The sequence below is a fragment of the Babylonia areolata genome, chromosome 4 (genome assembly GCF_041734735.1).
Source record: "Babylonia areolata isolate BAREFJ2019XMU chromosome 4, ASM4173473v1, whole genome shotgun sequence".
NCBI classification, from domain to species: Eukaryota; Metazoa; Mollusca; class Gastropoda; order Neogastropoda; family Buccinidae; genus Babylonia; species Babylonia areolata.
The window spans coordinates 38,072,281-38,091,221 of record NC_134879.1 but is presented as its reverse complement, the minus strand read 5'-3'; the positions used below and the strand labels follow the sequence as shown (position 1 = coordinate 38,091,221).

The 18,941-nt window shown below is 44.5% G+C and overlaps 1 protein-coding gene across 1 annotated transcript in view; it reads right to left on the bottom strand.

The window, feature by feature from the left end:
* Positions 1 to 3,065: 3,065 nt before the first annotated feature.
* The window catches only part of LOC143281678 (potassium channel subfamily K member 13-like), a 92,935-nt gene continuing 77,059 nt past the window's right edge, over positions 3,066 to 18,941 (bottom strand). The window contains exon 2 of the mRNA XM_076586924.1: positions 3,066 to 4,182. Within this exon, the coding sequence (XP_076443039.1) occupies positions 3,284 to 4,182 (899 nt within the window). The 3' untranslated portion in view covers positions 3,066 to 3,283. The remainder of the gene's footprint in view (positions 4,183 to 18,941) is intronic.

The window sequence follows — 18,941 nt, the reverse complement described above, 5'->3', positions numbered from 1 at the left end:
CAGCAGAGCTACCAGGGACCCAGCACCCCCACCCCCACCCAGCAGCCCACAGCACAGCAAAGTACCGTGTGTCCCGCCCTGTCTCAATGAAGAACACAGCACACATCCACACTGCTCTGTCGTCCTCTGTCACCATCTTTAAAGCCAGGCTAACAGCAATGGCCACGACAAAACTTTGTGTTCACCGTGACAGATACTGCAATCTTTGATCTGAGCTAGTCACAGTGTCATCCTCACAATAGTGGCTGGGTTACAACAACAACAACAACAAGAAACAAACAAACAACAATACCAACAAACATCCCAAGGCTGTGATCACACTGAAGTGCACATCTCCCTGTGTTTGATGCTGCCAGCATTATGCTCCATGTGTCCCGAGTCCTGGCGCTGTGTCTGGCTGCCAGCGTCGCGTTGTGAAGCCTGGCGTCACCAGTCAGCACAGAGGATCAGTGATAGTGTCACAAAGCTCAGCTCAGCGGCGTCCTTGTCAGGGGACTGTGGTGTACAACAGGTGTTGGTTTGAGTCAGGGTGTGTCTGGGGCTGATCACCACAGTGCTGCTCACAGAGCTGGTCACTCAGCTCGTCAGAGAGCTGGTCAGAGCTGGTGAGAGAGTTGGTGAGAGAGCTGGTCACAGAGCTGGTGAGAGGGTTAGTCCCAGAGCTGGTGAGAAAGCTGGTCAGAGCTGGTCACAGAACTGTTCACAGAGCCGGTCAGAGGCTGGTCCAGAGCGTGAAGAGACAACAGAGCACAGTGTCACCTCCTTGACCACTGAGGTCTACCGTCAGGCTCAGCACGGCTATCACGTGCACAGTTCAGGGAGCATCGCTGTCTGACAGTCAGCACTGGCACACCGTCAGCTGGTCACGTGACGGGAAATCACTGACTGTCACAACACAGGTCAGTGCAACACAGTCGCTCCTCGGGCTGCCCACTGGGTGACCTTCATCATCTCACATACACCATGTCCTGACCTCATCAACCAATCAGCACACATACACCATTGTCCTGTCCTCATCAACCAATCAGCACACATACACCATTGTCCTGACCTCATCAACCAATCAGCACACATACACCATTGTCCTGTCCTCATCAACCAATCAGCACACATACACCATTGTCCTGTCCTCATCAACCAATCAGCACACAGACACCATGTCCTGACCTCATCAACCAATCAGCACACAGACACCATGTCCTGACCTCCTCAACCAATCAGCACACAGACACCATGTCCTGACCTCATCAACCAATCAGCACACATACACCATTGTCCTGTCCTCATCAACCAATCAGCACACATACACCATTGTCCTGTCCTCATCAACTAATCAGCACACATACACCATTGTCCTGTCCTCATCAACCAATCAGCACACATACACCATTGTCCTGTCCTCATCAACCAATCAGCACACAGACACCATGTCCTGACCTCATCAACCAATCAGCACACAGACACCATGTCCTGTCCTCATCAACCAATCAGCAAACAGACACCATGTTGTGACCTCATCAACCAATCAGCACACAGCCACTATGTCGTGACCTCATCAACCAATCAGCACACAGGCACTATGTCGTGACCTCATCAACCAATCAGCACACAGACACCATGTCCTGACCTCATCAACCAATCAGCACACAGACACCATGTCGTGACCTCATCAACCAATCAGCACACAGACACCATGTCCTGACCCTTATCAACCAATCAGCACACAGACACCATGTCCTGTCCTCATCAACCAATCAGCACACAGACACCATGTCGTGACCTCATCAACCAATCAGCACACAGACACCATGTCCTGTCCTCATCAACCAATCAGCACACAGACACCATGTTGTGACCTCATCAACCAATCAGCACACAGACACCATGTCGTGACCTCATCAACCAATCAGCACACAGACACTATGTCGTGACCTCATCAACCAATCAGCACACAGACACCATGTCGTGACCCCCTCAACCAATCAGCACACAGACACCATGTCGTGACCCTCATCAACCAATCAGCACACAGGCACTATGTCGTGACCTTCATCAACCAATCAGCACACAGACACCATGTCGTGACCTTCATCAACCAATCAGCACACAGACACCATGTCGTGACCCCCTCAACCAACCAGCACACAGACACCATGTCCTGACCCTCATCAACCAGGTCACAGTGTTGTTCGTCAGTCAGAACTACGAGGACCACCTTAGTCATCCTGGGGCTGGGGTTGTTGGAGCCGGTGTGTGCGTAGATGGCTGGTTAATCCAATCTGCGTCCTGAAGATTCTCTGGCAGTGTAGACAGGGGGTGTGGACAGGGTGTCGGTGTGTGTGTGTGGGGGGGGGGGGGGGGGGAGCAGTGAGGGGGGGGGGGTGGTGGTGGTGGTGGCGGCAGTTGAGGGTACAGCATGTCACGAGACAGCAGCACACAGCACAGAGTGTCATGATGCTGTCACACTGAGGAGCGGGTCAAAGGCTCACTGTTCACAGAACCAGGAGCTTTTCTCTGGTCACCTGGCCGGGCTGTAAGGGTGCACCGTGGAATAGATCACACCCATCACACTGTCTCTCCTCTAAGTCAATCCATGGAATAGATCAGACACATTACACTGTCTCTTTGCATGGATTAGGTCAGAGATCATCACATTGTATCTGTCTCTCCTCTCAGTCACTCCATGGAATAGATCAGACACAAACACACTGTCTCTCCGTCACTCCTGTCAATCCATGGAATAGATCAGACACCATCACACTGTCTCTGGCAGTCAGTGTCAATGGCTTCAGCAGACAAGAGGCACGAGTCACCGACACCCTCCCCAGGTCATGTCTGAGCACTGAGGCGTCACGTGACGGCAGGGTGAAGGTCATGTTTGGGCACTGAGGCATCACGTGACGGCAGGGTGAAGGTCATGTCAGGCACTGAGGCGTCACGTGACGACAGACAGCAGTGGCCGGTCAAGTGCTACCTGTGGCGGGCAGTGACATGTCCACACCCCAGTACCCGTGTCTGTCACCCCCCCTCCACCCCCCCTGCTGCACAGCACGGCTCCTGTCGCCACCACACACACTGCACCACACACAGTGTCCGTGAGGAAAGTCCCACATCAGGCCCCCAGCACAGCATGCGAAGAGAGAGGTATGTGTCATATACAGACAGGCATACAGAGCGGCATGTGTCCAACACAGACAGGCATACAGAGCGGCATGTGTCCAATACAGACAGACAAACAGAGCGACATGTGTCCCACACACACAGGCACAGCGAGTGGTGTGTGTCATACTGACGGGTCGAACTCGTCCTGCCCCAGCTTCCTGTTGAGGATGGCTAGAGGACCGACGCCGTCCTGGAAGCCGCTGTTGTTGTTGTTGGCCCGGCCCCGCTGCGCCGTCTCCCACAGCTGCTTCTGCATCATGGCCAGCGAGATCTTGTTGGCCTGCAGGAAGTCCTTCATGGAGATCATCTCCCCGGAGTTCCGCCGGTACTCCGAGTCTGAGTCGCCGTCCGTGTCGGTGACGGTGACGGTGGGCGCCTTGTTGCCGCGGTGCAGGTGGCCCGGCGTGATGGCGTTGCGCCTCGTCATGGGTGGCTTCTTCAGCTGGCACGTGCACTGACAGTTCAGCCTCCGCAGCAGCCAGTTGAGCACCTGCTTGATGATGATGGAGGTGACGTTGAAGAGGCTGTAGACGCAGCAGCAGCCCAGCACGATGAAGACGAAGTTGCCCAGGCGGTAGAGGTGCACGTTGGCGTAGCTGGACTTCTGGCTCACCACGTAGTCCCCGAAGCCGATGGTGGCGAAGGTGACGAAGCAGAAGTAGACGGCCTCGAAGTAGGACCAGTCCTCCACAGGGTGGTACATGGACGAGGCACACACCGCCACCACCAGGGCGCCCAGCAGCAGGATCAGCATCACCCAGTACACCGACGGCTTCCACGAGTCCAGCTGGTCCTCGTCCTCGGACCCCTCAGAGTCCCGCCGCCGGTTCCGTTGGTCCTTGCTCAGCCCCTTCCGCCGCAGGTCCCGCTCGTGCAGCGCGCGCAGGATGTAGGCCAGGAAGGTGATGATGCGCTCCAGGAACAGGTTGAAGAACAGAATGGCGCCCGCGCAGCCGAAGAAACCGTAAAAGATCAGGACGATCTTGCCGGCGGTGGTCTGTGGTGTCGTCATCCCGAAACCTGCAACAGACGTCACCACGGCGTCATCATCTGTCTCTGTTCATTTGTCGGTGTTCAATTCTGTTTGTGTTTACATCATCATGCTGTCACATACAGTGCTAAGTTGTTTGAGTTCATCATCGTAGCACTCATCTTGTGTGTGTGTGTGTGTGTGTGTGTGTGTTTCAATGCCTGACTTCGCGCGTTGGGTTACGCTGCATTTGTCATGGCGCACTGATGTTGATGATATGGATTCTTATATTGCGCCTGTCCTCGGTCTGAGACTAAGTTCTAAGCGCTTTACAAACACGGAGTCATTTGCACAACAGGCTGCCTACCTGGGTAGAGCCGACTGACAGTTGCCATTGGGCGCTCATCATTCGTTTCTTGTGTCATTCAATCAGGTTTCATTCACGCGCACATAAAATTGTACAGACATGTAACATTTTACGAGTATGACCATTTTGTTTATTTACCCCAACCATGTAGGCAGCCACACACCGTTTTCGGGGGTGTGCATGCTGTATATTTCTTGTTTCCATGTTCCTCCGAACGCTGTCATGAACTACAGGATCTTAAACTTGCGTATTTGATCTGCGTGCGTATACATACGAAGGGGGTTCAGGCACTAGCAGGTCTGAAGATCTGTTGAAGTGGGAGATCGAAAAAAAAATATCCACCCTTTACCCACCAGGCACCGATACCGAGATTCGAGCCCGGGACACTTCAACGCTCTAACCACTCGGCTATAGCGCCCGTCAGTGACGCCTCCTTGAGAAACTTAACTGAAATATCTGTGTGTGTGTGTGTGTGTGTGTGTGTGTGTGTGTGTGTGATGACTGACTAGCCAGTGTCTGCTAATAGTTGATGTCACCATTAACAGATATCACTAATAGCTGAATAGCTAATGTCTGCTAATAGTTTATGTCACCATTGACAGATGTCACAAATGGCTGAATGACCGGTGTGTTTTATTCATCCCATGTCTGTCTTTCAACCATCTCGTCCAGTATCTTTCCCTTACCCCCCCCCCCCCCCCATCCCCCCTATTCTGCTCACTGTCCAGGGACACATGACACACACACACACACACACACACAGAGGACTCACTGTCCTTAATGCCCACGGCTCTGAAACGCATTACTTCCGCCACTTGCCCTCAGACCGGAAGACCTAGGACACGTGACTAATCAGTTAGGTAACTGCTACACAGCGGTCTGTGAAAGTGGTTGTGTAGGGTGGGACCTGGGTACATGCGATTCCAAGTTGAGGGTTGGGCCTTGGTGTCTGTGAAACTGTATATTGTTGCAAATACATTTTGCTCGCGCGCGCGTGCGTGTGTGTGTGTTTTCTGCCCCTTCCCCCAAACACAGGTCACAAACAGGGTGTACGCCCCACTACACACCAACCCCCGGCCTCACGGCAAACCACTCTGCCGCTAAACGCCTGAGTTCTGCCATCAAACACGTGACCAAAATCTGTGTGCTGATTGGTTCACTGACTGGCAAACAGGATCACTGGCTCGTAAGAGACACAGGAGGGGAAGAGACGAATCCAAAGTGGATGTGGTGGAAAACAACGAGGCTCATGTCACCCTCAGCTGACTTTCAGTCATCGGTAAACCCCCGCCCCCCCCCCCCCCCCCCCCCCCCCCCACACACACACCTCTTGTTTTCTTCATCCAGAGAGAGAGAGAGAGAGAGAGAGGGTGAGAGAGAGTAAGAGAGAGCGAGAGAGACAGAGAGCGAGAGAGAGACAGACAGACAGTGAGAGAGAGAATGAATGAATGACTTTTCTGAGGGTAATAGATTAAGGAAACAATTGCTTTTTTCACGGAGAATTAGATTCATCAGCTATATCCCAACATGAACTGGGATACGTGGACATGAAAACCATAACAGTTATAACTAAGTGTTTTTTACGGGACTATCAACGGTGAAGTCAAATGAGTTTGAACATGAAATCATGATGTGATGATCTTTAAACATAGAAACTTTACACAGGTTGACAGATTCCGACCATCATTGTTCTAGCAGTTGACATCAGCAAATTCCATGCACCTGTACCAATGAACTATTAGGTCTGACATTTTAACTCGAGAGGTCAGAAATAAAGAAATAGAAAAGCATCAAACACACGATATAGTGACGGCCTAGAGGCAACGCGTCCGCCTAGGAAGCGAGAGAATCTGAGCGCACTGGTTCGAATTACACCGGCAGTCGCCAGTATTTTCTCCTCCTTCACTAGACCTTGAATGGTGGTCTGGACGCTAGTCATTCGGATGAGACGATAAACCGAGGTCCCGTGTGCAGTATGCATTTAGCGCACGTAAAAGAACCCACGGCAACAAAAGGGTTGTCCCTGGCAAATTTCTGTTGAAATTCCACTTCGATAGGAAAACAAATAAAACTGCAGGCAGGAAAAAATACAAAAAAATGGATGGCGCTGTCAGTATAGCGATACGCTCTCCCTGGAGACAGCAGCCCGAATTTCACAAGAGAAATCTGTTGTGACAAAAACATAGTTATACAATACCATTGTACAATACAATACATTATTATTTAAAAAAATTCTCTAAAACGATGAGTGTGATGATCATGAACTCAAACAACACAACGTTGTACGTGACATGATGATGATGTGAACAGAAGCAGAATTGTTGTTAACCACACAGCAGCGGACACACACATACTGTTCACTGTGTGTCCTTGTGCTTTTCTGCCTTTAACCCATCTATCTTCTCCCCAAACACACTTCCCCCTCTCTCTGGCCGGTCCTCTGGGGACCTCTCAGTTTCAGAGAACGGCGGGCACTAACGAAGGAGGCGACAAAGACAAAGGGAGGTAACATCCATAACACCGCCCACCCCTTCCCTCTTACCGCCCCCTCCCCCTTCTGAAAGAGGTCCTGAATCATCGTCTGGTGGCCTCTGTGCCCCCTTCCCGGAGAGCTGGTCTGGGTTGTCTCCCTTTTCCTTCACTCACTCTCCCCCCCCCCTCCCCCCCCCCTCACACACATTTCATCCAAAATCACTCAGAGAAAAGACATAAAATCGATATAGTACCACCACCACCACCAAAACACACACACACACACACACACACACACACACACACACACACACACAGAGTTCAGTTCAGTTACTCAAGGCGTCACTACGTTCGGACAAACCCATGGACGCTACACCACATCTGCAAAATAGATGTCTGACCAGCAGCGTAACCCAAAGCGCTTACACACACACACACACACACACACACACACACACGACACTGTGTTCTATTTACAGTTCTACAACAGATCAGGAAAAAAAATCGAGACCGTGTGTCGAAGCAGAAGTAGGAGAAGGAGAGGAGGGGGAGGGGGAGGGGGGGAACCGTATATAGAACAACACGTACATAGAAGAACAACTTCACAACAAAGAGCACTACAGTTCACAATCCTTCCCAGACCCAGTCACTCCGTCCGTCTTCCCTTCTACCCCCCCCCCCCACGCCCCTCTTGCCCCCCGTCATCCCCGCCCCGTCCCGCCCAGTGTGGTGAGGGGAATTAGTGAGGACGGGAAGAGAGGGCAAGTTGTGATGGCCTCAATGGAGAGCCCTCTATCACCTTCATCGATCGGGAAACGTAGACACTCTGAGGAGATTGGGACTTGGAGAGAGAGAGAGAGAGAGAGAGAGAGAGAGAGAGAGAGAGAGAGAGAGAGAGAGAGAGAGAGAGAGAATGAATGAGAGAGAGAGAGTTTGCGTGTGTGTGAGAGATAATAAATCAAAGCACTGTTTCGGTTTTCCATAAGTTCCGGTATTAATATCATCCAAGATGAAAATTCAATCACTGAAAGGTGTCATGTTTACACTCTGACAGACTTCTCTATCTTCTTCCACTTACAGTTTTGTAAAATGACGATATATAAGTCTGACATTACTAACATTTCTGTTTATTCATCTATTCCTTTATGATATCCATTTATCTATCCATGGTGTCCGGTCCTCGGAATGGTTTTCAATGACTGCTCACCACGTCCAGTACCCAGTCATGCAAGGTCTGGCGTAGTTGTAGCGCCGGTAGTCCACAAAGAGCTATGGGTGTAAGATGGGTAGGAGGCTACGCATCAGAGGAGACCCTGCACTGCTGCTCAGTCACTTTGAAGGTGGTCAATTGTGTCAACACAGGAAAGACGTGACTACCTAACCTGACTGCACGCGAAAGTAATGACCGCGTGGGGGAGCCAGGCAGGGAGCCAGACAGAATGAGGGAGCCAGACAGGCAGAGGGAGCCAGGCAGACATAGGGAGTCATGCAGACAGAGGGAGCCAGACAGGCAGAGAAAACCAGGAAGATAGAGGGAGCCAGACAGGCAGAGAAAACCAGGAAGACAGAGGGAGCCAGACAGGCGGAGGGAGCCAGACAGACAGAGGGAGCCAGCTAGACAAAGGGGACCAGGCAGAGGGAGTCAGACAGACAGAGGGAGCCTGACAGACAGAGGGAGCCTGACAGACAGACGGAGCCAGGCAGACAGAGGGAGCCAGGCAGACAGAGGGAACCAGGCAGACAGAGGGAACCAGGCAGACAGAGGGAACCAGGCAGACACAGGGAGCCAGACAGGCAGAAGGAGCGTCACCCCCTCCCTCACCCTTCCCTCCCACCCCTATCAGTCTGCCCACACTGACCACTTCGTTTAATGGAGCGAAGGTGACGTGTTTAGGAAAATAAATTGATCGACATTAAACAGACAGACAGACAGACACACAGAGAGAGACAGACAGACAGACAGAAACAGATAGAGGAACACAGAAATATATCTGAGCAAGGAACTGGTACTAGGTTTGTTTTGTTGTTGTTTAAAAAAACACACACTTTTTCCAAACCCACCATAAGCACAGATGTAAACAAATGCAAACGCACACACACAAACACACACACGCACACACACCATCGGATACAACACACTCAATGTGTGAAAATGTGTGTGTGTGTGTGTGTGTGTGCGCGCGCGCGTGCACGTGATTACGCTCATTTGGCCTTGAAAAAAGGGGGAGGAAAGGAGGAAAACAAGGAAAAGAAAACAAAAGAAAATTTTGCGACTGCGGTTTGATGAGCTTAGCACTGAAAAGCAGAGAGTTCACAATGAGCGGAAAGTTCGTGACTAATGTACGCGCGCGCGCGCGCACACACACACACACACACAGGGAGGGGGGAGGAGGATGAGAGCTATACGGGCAAGGAGAAGAAAAGGAGAAAGAAGTGGAAAATAAATGCGAAGCTTTGCACTTTTGTAAGCACTCTTTTTCCATATGAGTAGTGAGTTCACAAGGAACGAACAATCCGTGGTGTGCATGCAAAAAACGGAGGGGGTGGGGAGGAAAAGAAAAACGTGAAGTTCCGCGGATGCCTTCAGGTTAACATTTGCTGTATCTTGCAAATGTTCACTCGAGAATTGTATACACGGAGCAGTCGCAAAATGTACATTGTAAAATTAACTTTTTGTGTGTCTACTTCTTTATTTGTTTATTCATCTATCTGCCACTTTTTATTTTAAACAGAAAATGTGCATGTGGGAATGTACTCATTGTTAATGTATTCGAAATGCGGCTGTTTGATTACAGAGTGAAAAAATTGTCATTGGCTCAACGTAATAATTATTATGCACTGAATGTCAACCAGTGCAGTTTGGTTGTTCCGTGATGATGCGACTTACCAAACTATGTGGCACGAGCCTTCAAATAAGCATTCAAAGCAGGACATTCAGAGGACAGTGGTTTTATTTAGGTGTTTTTTGTTTGTTTGTTTGTTTTTTGACAATCTTAATGACGCTTTTTCTTTAATCATCGTTGTTGCTAGATACCCCCTGACCCATTCCCACCTCCTCATTCATGGTTTGGATTATGATGCGTAAAGACACACACGCACACACACACGCGCGCGCGCACACACACACACGCGCACGCACACACACACACATATAGAGGTAAGGGGATGAGAGAAAATAGGAGAAAATAGAAAAAAAAAACAGCGACAGAGAGGTTATAGACATGTCTCTACCCGCGGTCCCGTACCTTTCCCACATTTTACCTTGGATGCTGGTGTTTGGCAGATATGTATGCCGGTGGATTTTGTTATTGTTGTTGTTTTTTTATGTGTATGTATCATATACGATTGAGTATTGTTTAAAATGCTCGATGGCGAAACACTGACGGAAAAAAACATATCCTAAGCTTTGGTACAGGAATATGGCTGTACTAGTAAACCTTTTTTTTCTGTACTTTTCCTTTTCGGATTCTACGGAGTCAAAATCAATGTCACACTCAGCCCTGATTTGGCTCTGTGCAGTCAGCTAGGCGATTGGCGACAGTGACAGCGTGTAAATGTTGATGCTATGCCCCAATGTAGTATTCTCATTGTATTGACCGTTTTACTTTTTTTTTTCCCCCGCCCATCGCTCGCTTGCGCCAGCCAAGCAAATTGTTACTTTTTTTGACACTTTTTTTTTTGCTGCCCCATCATCTGCACCGTTTCAGTGGCATTACTCCCACGCCGCTCATTTAGATTCCCCCATACACGGCCACACCCGGGTTCGTCCGTCGTAGTTCCAGCGTCGGCAGTCCACAGGGAACCATCGATGTTAGGTCGCCAGGAGGCCACACACCAGAGGAGACCCTGCACTGCTGCTGAGTCACTTCGGTGGTGTTCAGTGGTGCCTGTTCTGTTTTAATGTACTTAGGACACCACCTACTAAGCCCCCTACTAACGACAATAATGGCTTAGTCGCGGAGTAAGACTGAGTGAGCGTCCTCCCAGAGTGGAGACCGCCACCACGTCCCTCAAACAACAGCCCTCCATGAATCTGCCGACACTGACGACATTGACAGGACTCACCCCAAGCACGGAAGTGGAGGGGTATCGAAACTGAGGTCACCATGAAAGCAGGGCACGAAAGGCCACAGACTTTGAGACTATTTTGTTTCTATTGATGACGATGAAGGAGGAGGAGGATGACAATGATGATGACGATGTTGCTATGGAGGTCCATTTTGGTTTGGGACTGCGTGACAAAGTTGTACTCTACGCTTCCTATCATAATGATATCCCGGCGTTAACCAGGCCCGAGAGATACAGACACTTGCAGTGTTGGTCAGGTAATTTGAGCAACACACCCAAAGACGCATCCTTGAAGTGGATGACACTCGACTGTGTGGTCCCAGTCTCCCCATTTAAGCCCACAGCACACTCAACTCTGGGTAGGCGCCGGCCACGGGCCGAAAAACCCACCTCCGCTGGGATTCGAAACCCGCGTCCTTCCAGCCGTCAGTCCGCGACGCTAACCACTTCGCCACAGCGGCTGGTATTTTTTTGACACTTTTGTACTATGTGTCAATTTCTTCTTAAATAATTGTTATTTGTCTGTGTGTGATTATTATTCACTTTTCTATCTCGGTATCTACTTCTCCCAAATGTATGAATATTGTTTGTTTCCTTTTGTTTAGGTAATTGATATTAGTATACACATTTTTCATTTTTATGCCTGTTTAACAGAAGAATATGTCGTGGGTGGAAATCACGATGACACTTTGGAAGAAAGGGGGTACGTTGTATATAGACCAAAAATACCACTTCTTAACACGTAACCTTAAGATGACATCTCTAAACTGTCAGGGGTTGGGAAATTTTCAGAAAAGGAAAGACGTCTTACAGTGTTCAAGACAAAAGCAATATTCGGTATACTTTTTACAAGACACACATTTTACTAAGAAGATGGACAGACAGATCAGGGCAGAATGGGGTTATGAATGTGTTTTTCGTCGAATAATTCTAGGTCACGAGGGGAAGCTATTCTGTTAAATAATAACTCTGAGTTTCAAATACAAAAAAACAACAACAAACGATTATAGACATTCAGGGTAATTATATATTTTGATCTTAAAAACATTTAACATGGAAGTTCTTTTGGTCAATGTGTATGGACCTAACAGAGACCACCCTGCATTTTTGGAAGAAATTCGGACTAAGATTGAAGAACAAGCTATCGATTATGTGATAATAGGAGGTGACTGGAATTTAGTTATGAATCCTAGCTTAGACAATTGCAGTTATAAGCATGTAAACAATATGGCAGCACAAGACACAGCAATAAAGATGATGGATGACTTACAGTTAGTAGACATATGGAGAGAATTAAATATTGAAGTTCTAAGATACACCTGGAGGAGACCAACCCCTTTACAACAAAGTCGTCTTGATTTCTTTTTATTGTCTGACAATCTGATCACCAATGTTAAGACTGCAGATATCACCTATGGTTACAGAAGTGACCATTCTTTAATTACAGCTGATCTACAATTTAACACAGAACCCAGAAGAAAAACATTTAGGAAATTTAATTCATCTTTACTTTGGGACAACAAATATGTAGAGTTAGTGAAAGAAACAATAGAAAAAGTAAACGACGAATATGTAGTGTTACCGTATCCAAGAGAAAACTTAGGCAAGATACCTAATAATGAAATTCAGTTAACCATACGTGATCAACTCGATCTGGATGTATTATTAATGGAAATAAGAAAGAAAACAATATCTTTTGGCTTAAGAAAGAAAAGACAGCTTATAGAAAAGGAGAAAACACTAGAAAAAGAAATACAGCGAATCGATAAAGAAATAGATACACATACACAGTTAACCAGAGAATTGCAGGAGAAAAAAGAACTAGTACAGCTACGAAAAATAAAATTGGAAGGGATCGCTTTAAGGTCGAAAGCAAGGTGGGAATATCAGGGTGAAAAGGTGACTAAATATTTTTGTAAACTGAAAAAAAGACATTTTGTAAGTAAACAAATGTTAAAATTAGTTACACCCCAAGGTAATATTTTGACAGAAACAGACGAGATCTTAGAGGCGACGAGACTTTATTGTGAAGACCTATACAGAGAACAGGAAGTAAAAGACATAGAAATTAGCAGTTACGTTAAAAGTTTGCCCAGTCTGGATGAATTTGAATCAGAGCAACTAGAAGGACTTACAACAAAACAGGAAGTCACAGAAACATTTAGAAGAATGCAAAACGATGAGTCCAGGCAGAGATGGAATGACTGTAAACGTCTATAGTTTTTTTTCTGGAAAGACATAGGGGACTTTGTAGTTAGATCACTGAATGAAGGTGTTAAAAAGGGAGAACTGTCAATTACACAAAAAGAAGGGATAATTACATGTTTACCAAAGGGAGATAAACCAAGAGAATATTTCAGAACTGGAGACCTATTTCGTTGCTAAACGTCGCTTATAAGACAGGATCTACATGCATAGCTAATAGAATCAAGAAAGTTCTACCAAAGTTAATACACGAAGATCAGACAGGTTGTATTCCAGGTAGATATATTGGTGATAACATAAGAACCCTGTATGACATTATAAATTACTTAGAAACTGAATATCGTCCAGGCTTGTTAGCATCAATAGATTTCGAAAAAGCATTCGATTCATTAAATTGGTCATATATGAACACAGTATTAAAAGCCTATGGATTTGGTTTAGATTTATGTAAATGGATTCACACCTTTTACAAGGATATAAAATCATATGTCATTGTGAACGGTAAAGTATCCAAAGGCTTGAAAATACAAAGAGGATGCCGCCAGGGAGATCTCACCTATCTGTTTGTATTATGCTCAGAAATCTTGGCGTGCAAGATTAGGGAAGACGAAGAAATTAAAGGCATAAATTTATTAGATACCATCTTTAAAATTAGTCAGTTTGCTGATGATACGACATTCACATTAGAAGGAGATAAAGAATCGTATGAAAAGTTGTTTGAAACACTAGAGGGATTTGAAGAATTTTCAGGGCTAAAAATTAACTATGATAAAACATTAAATGTCCGGTTAGGTAGAATGGAGAACTCAAAATACCGGTATCTACTAGAAAAGAAAATGAAATGGAACCCCCCAAAATATAAACTTTTAGGGATTCGGTTTACAGAAGATCTATCAAAAAACTGAAGTGAATACAAGAGATAAATTGATAGAAGCTAAGAAGCTTTTCAAGATTTGGTCAAAACGTATATGCACACCCCTCGGTAGAATTGCTATTTTAAAATCACTTATACTTTCAAAACTCATTTACTTGTGGATTCTTCTCCCCAATTCCCCAGACAAAGATATAAATCAACTGCAGAAACTGTGCAATGAATCTATACGGGATGATAAAACAGATAAGACTAAAAGAATATATACAGTACATAATGTTGGAAATGGAGGTTTGCGTATTCCAAATATACAAAAGTACACAGAGGCTCTAAAAATATCATGGATTAGGAAACCACATACAGGAACAGCAAAGTGGAAAAAAAAACCTCTTAGTCAAATCCCCATATTTTGGAACAAGAAAATTTGTAAACGTTGAATGTAATAGATTCTGGAAAGATTAATATTGGGTATATGAGAATATTACAAAACATATTAGGTTAAAAGAAGCACAACAGGCACTCGTAGAACCACTCTGTCTTGGCGACAAATTTAAAGTCGGTAATAAGACAGTTTATTTGAAAAAAAATGGACAAGTAAATGTATTTTTCTGGTTAGAGATACTGCAGATGAAAATGAGTGCTTCCTTCGTCATAAAGATTTCACAGAAAAATATGATGTTAAAGTTAATCATTTACTGTATATGGGATTTATGCGTTCCATTAAAAGTTACTTAAGAACAAACAATATTACTATCACAGATAAAACTTGCAATAAAGAACAAAAGCACTGCAGATAATAGCCAACGTTCAGAAAGGATCTAATATATATTGTGATATATCACTTGAACCAATTTATATATATATATATATATATATATATATATATATATATATATATATATATAAATTCTTTTATCAAATAGGAGCAAAACTAGATATTGCAATAAATTGGGATACTACTATGAAACAAGTGAAAAACATAAAGGAAGTAAGACTGAAATGGTTCCAGATTAGAATATGTCGTGGTATACCGGTTACAAATAAAATCCTCCAAAAAATAAGTATAACAAATAGAGACATGTGCAATTTCTGTAAAAATGAAATAGACACAATTCAACACAACTTATCGCACTGTACATTTACTCAGCTCGTTTGGGGGGGACTTAGAGAATGTCTTGAAGGAAAAGTGTGAAAATTGTGCAAATGTAAAGTTGAATATAGAGTTAGTATTATTTGGAAATGATGATATTACAAAAACAGATGAAATATTTGACTATATCATTCTAGTGGCGAAACATTTCATTTATAAATGCAGAATAAATAAAATCAAACCATGTATAAAGTATTTCCTAACAAACCTAAGAAACATATATAAAACCGAAAATATATATAGACTCGATGGAAATGATGTACATAGCATTTTTTAGAAAATAGTTCCCATACATAAAAATGATTGAAGGCAACGAGGAGGAGGAAAGACAACCACGAGTGTAACATTTGTTCTTTTATTTATCTTTATTTTCCTTTCATTTACTTACTTTACTTACTTTTTTATGCAGTGCATATGACTTTTTTTATTTGTTTTTTTTTCTGTAAAAAACAATGTTGTGTTGTTGTTTTCCTGATTGATAGTTTAAATAATGCATAATAACAAATAATGTTATTAACAATTACAAATATTATTTTTGTCTGTCTGTCTGTCTGTATTAAATGTTAAACTCGAATAAAAATGTTAATATATAAAAGGGAGGGAGACATAGGGAGACAGACAGACAAACATAGATACATGGAGAGGGACATAGAGAGGGGGGACAGACAGACAGAGAGAGAGAGAGAGAGAGAGAGAGAGAGAGAGAGAGAGAGAGAGTTAAGATATTTCCCTTCTCCTCATTCTTCCAATTTCCTCATTTCATTTTTGTTCTTTCTTCCTTTCCGTCATCCATTCTTCCTGTCCCTCTTCTTTTCTGCTTCTCCTTTTTCTTTCTTTCCTTCGTCTTCTCTCAACTCGTTTCACTCTCTCTCTTGCATTTTGCATTCTTTCGCACTTTGTCTTCATTTTCACTGTTCTCTTTCTGCGGTTTCACATTGTTCTTTCAATGACCTCGTCTCCTTCATCTTCCCGTCGTCCTCCTTCGCTGCCCCCACCCCTCCCTCCCCCGGACACTCCTCCCCCTTCTGAAACAGTAACAACGGATCCAATTAGTGAGACATACAAACGCCCTCGTTGTAAATGCCAACGGTCGTTTTTTTTTTTACCTGAGAATTCAAATCTCCATAAACACCTTCACCCCTTCCAACTCAGTTATGGTTGGAATGGTTTGAAGATGTTTATGGAGATTTGAACTGAAAATAGAAAACTGCACGTTTGTAGGTGTGTATGATGTGAGTTCCACAGGGATGCACATGAAGATGCATGACTAGTTTTGAACATATCAACGAAGGTGTGTGGTAAAATGTAATTGTTAGATCCGTATCGGGTTGAGGCTCGGGTAAGCAGATATTGTAGATATTGTGGTGCCAAGTTATTGTGTGCTTTGTACACGAGTAACGCTTTGTTGAATTCTGTTTTTGTAGTGGACGGATGTTTAATCTGGCTTATTTTTCTACAGTCGGCAATGAAGGATCTGGTAAAATTATGTTGGCTGCTTTCTTGTGGATGGAATTTTGCTTCTTAAGATGAACATCTGCAGCAAAGCTCCAAATTACAGATGTGTAATAAGTGAGAAAGACAGTGAACGTGGGAGAACATTTTGCGAGCATCACTGTCAAAGGAAGGCTTGAGCTGATAGTTAAAAAAAAAAGATGGCGTGCAAACCTTTTGCAGACAGAGTTAATGTGAGATTGCCATTTCAGTTCATCATCTATTATAACTCCATAGACACGGTGCTCGTGAACTTGTTCAATGGAGTTATCATCAACATTCAAGGTGAGGACAAGGAGATTGTTTGGATAATTTTGTCTTGGTGCGAGAATCATATTCGCCACAAAGTTGGATTTGAACCATATAAGTTGTCCAAGAACGGATCCTTGATGAACTCCACACGAGAGAGAGAGAGAGAGAGAGAGAGAGAGAGAGAGAGAGAGAGAGAGAGAGAGAGAGAGGGTAGAATATTAACTTGGATTGACAGTAATGGAATGGTTTTTAAATGACTGATTCATAGAAAAAAATCTGATACATTTCATCCAGGCGCTGAATTACAGAGAGTGGTTGCAAGTGTCTACACCGGTCTTATTGCCGGAGACTGAAGTAAAGAATTCTGCCTGCCACCGACATCCCACAAACACATGAATAAATAGATTATTAAAAAAAAAAAAAAAAAAAAAAAAAGTATGATACGTATGTTCACAAGACATCAGCAATTTATATCACTATGATACGTATGTTCACAAGACATCACCAATCTATAAATGAAGGAGTGAATAACTGATTTTTGTGGGTTTTTTTTTAAAAAAAAAGAAGGATATGATACAAGCAAAAACCATACTTTCTTCGCTCAAACCTAAGAGCAAAAGAAAGATGATAAAAGCAGAAGAAATCGTACTGATGACAAGAAAAGATGCTTCAATTAACAAAACATAGACGGGATACACTCACACTATATACATACACATGCATGTATAGATACATATCCACAATAATTACAAAATTGTTTAAGAAGAAGAAGTAAATATCCCGATTTGTTGGTCAGCGGCGGACGAGATACAGCTGTGTCACCATGAACCAATATTTACAGCGCACTTCTGTTTGAATAAAACACGTCTTTCCCAAATGTTAACTGACATTTATCAATCCATTCTAAATGTTCCTCGGCCCCCAAACCCAACGCACACTGACAGCATCTCACAAATCGATTCCTTCAGCTGGAAAGAAAATGAAAACGCACTAACAGTAACAGAAAAGAAACAAGCACGCCACTCAGCGCTTCTCTGGAGTTGTCTGTCTGTCTGTCTATCTGTCAGGATTGTGGCATCGCTGTTTCAGCAGTTCCACCCTTGCAAAGGGCGAGCACTGCACGTGATACTCCACAGCACCAGCGTTCACTGTGCACATTGCTGTCGTCACTTTCATGTCGTCCCAAGAGGAAGTGAACTTCTGAATGCACGCACACTTATCACGCACGACAAAACTGATTCTTACATCCCACGAAAATCCATATAAAGCTTGTGATGTATTTTGCTTTTACGTAATACATTGCACGAGATATATCGTCACAGGCAAAGGCCTTATGAAAGTCTACAGAGGCTGCATTCAATTTTGTAATTTTCAATGAATATATCTGAACATGTACACGATGTAAAAACATTATCTGTGATGATGTAACCTGATCAAAAGCCAGATTGTTACTCAAAATCTGTTCTTTCTGTTCCACTCATTTTGCCAATCTTCTGTTTCAAGTGTCTGTGCAATACTTTACTATCGATAATTGTGAGGGCAACTCCGCGACCGTTAGCTGAGTTGGGTGGGTCTCCCTTTTTTATGACCAGGAATAAAAATCGACTAAACCCAGTCTACTGGAAAACAAGGTCATAGCCAAAAATGTGTGAGATAATGATACAAAGAAATCAACAAAAGCCGTCTTTGTCTGCTTTAGCATTTCACCTAAAATGGTATATCGGCCAGCATGTTGAACTGATGTTTATGATGTCGATATCATCTGGCTGTAGACTGGGTAGTTAGGTTGTAACACCAGCTTCCTCAGACACCACATCCTCCTCCTGGTCAGTATTGTTATGGCTTTAACACACACACACACACACACACACACACACACACACACACACACACACACAGAGAGAGAGAGAGAGAGAGAGAGAGAGAGAGAGAA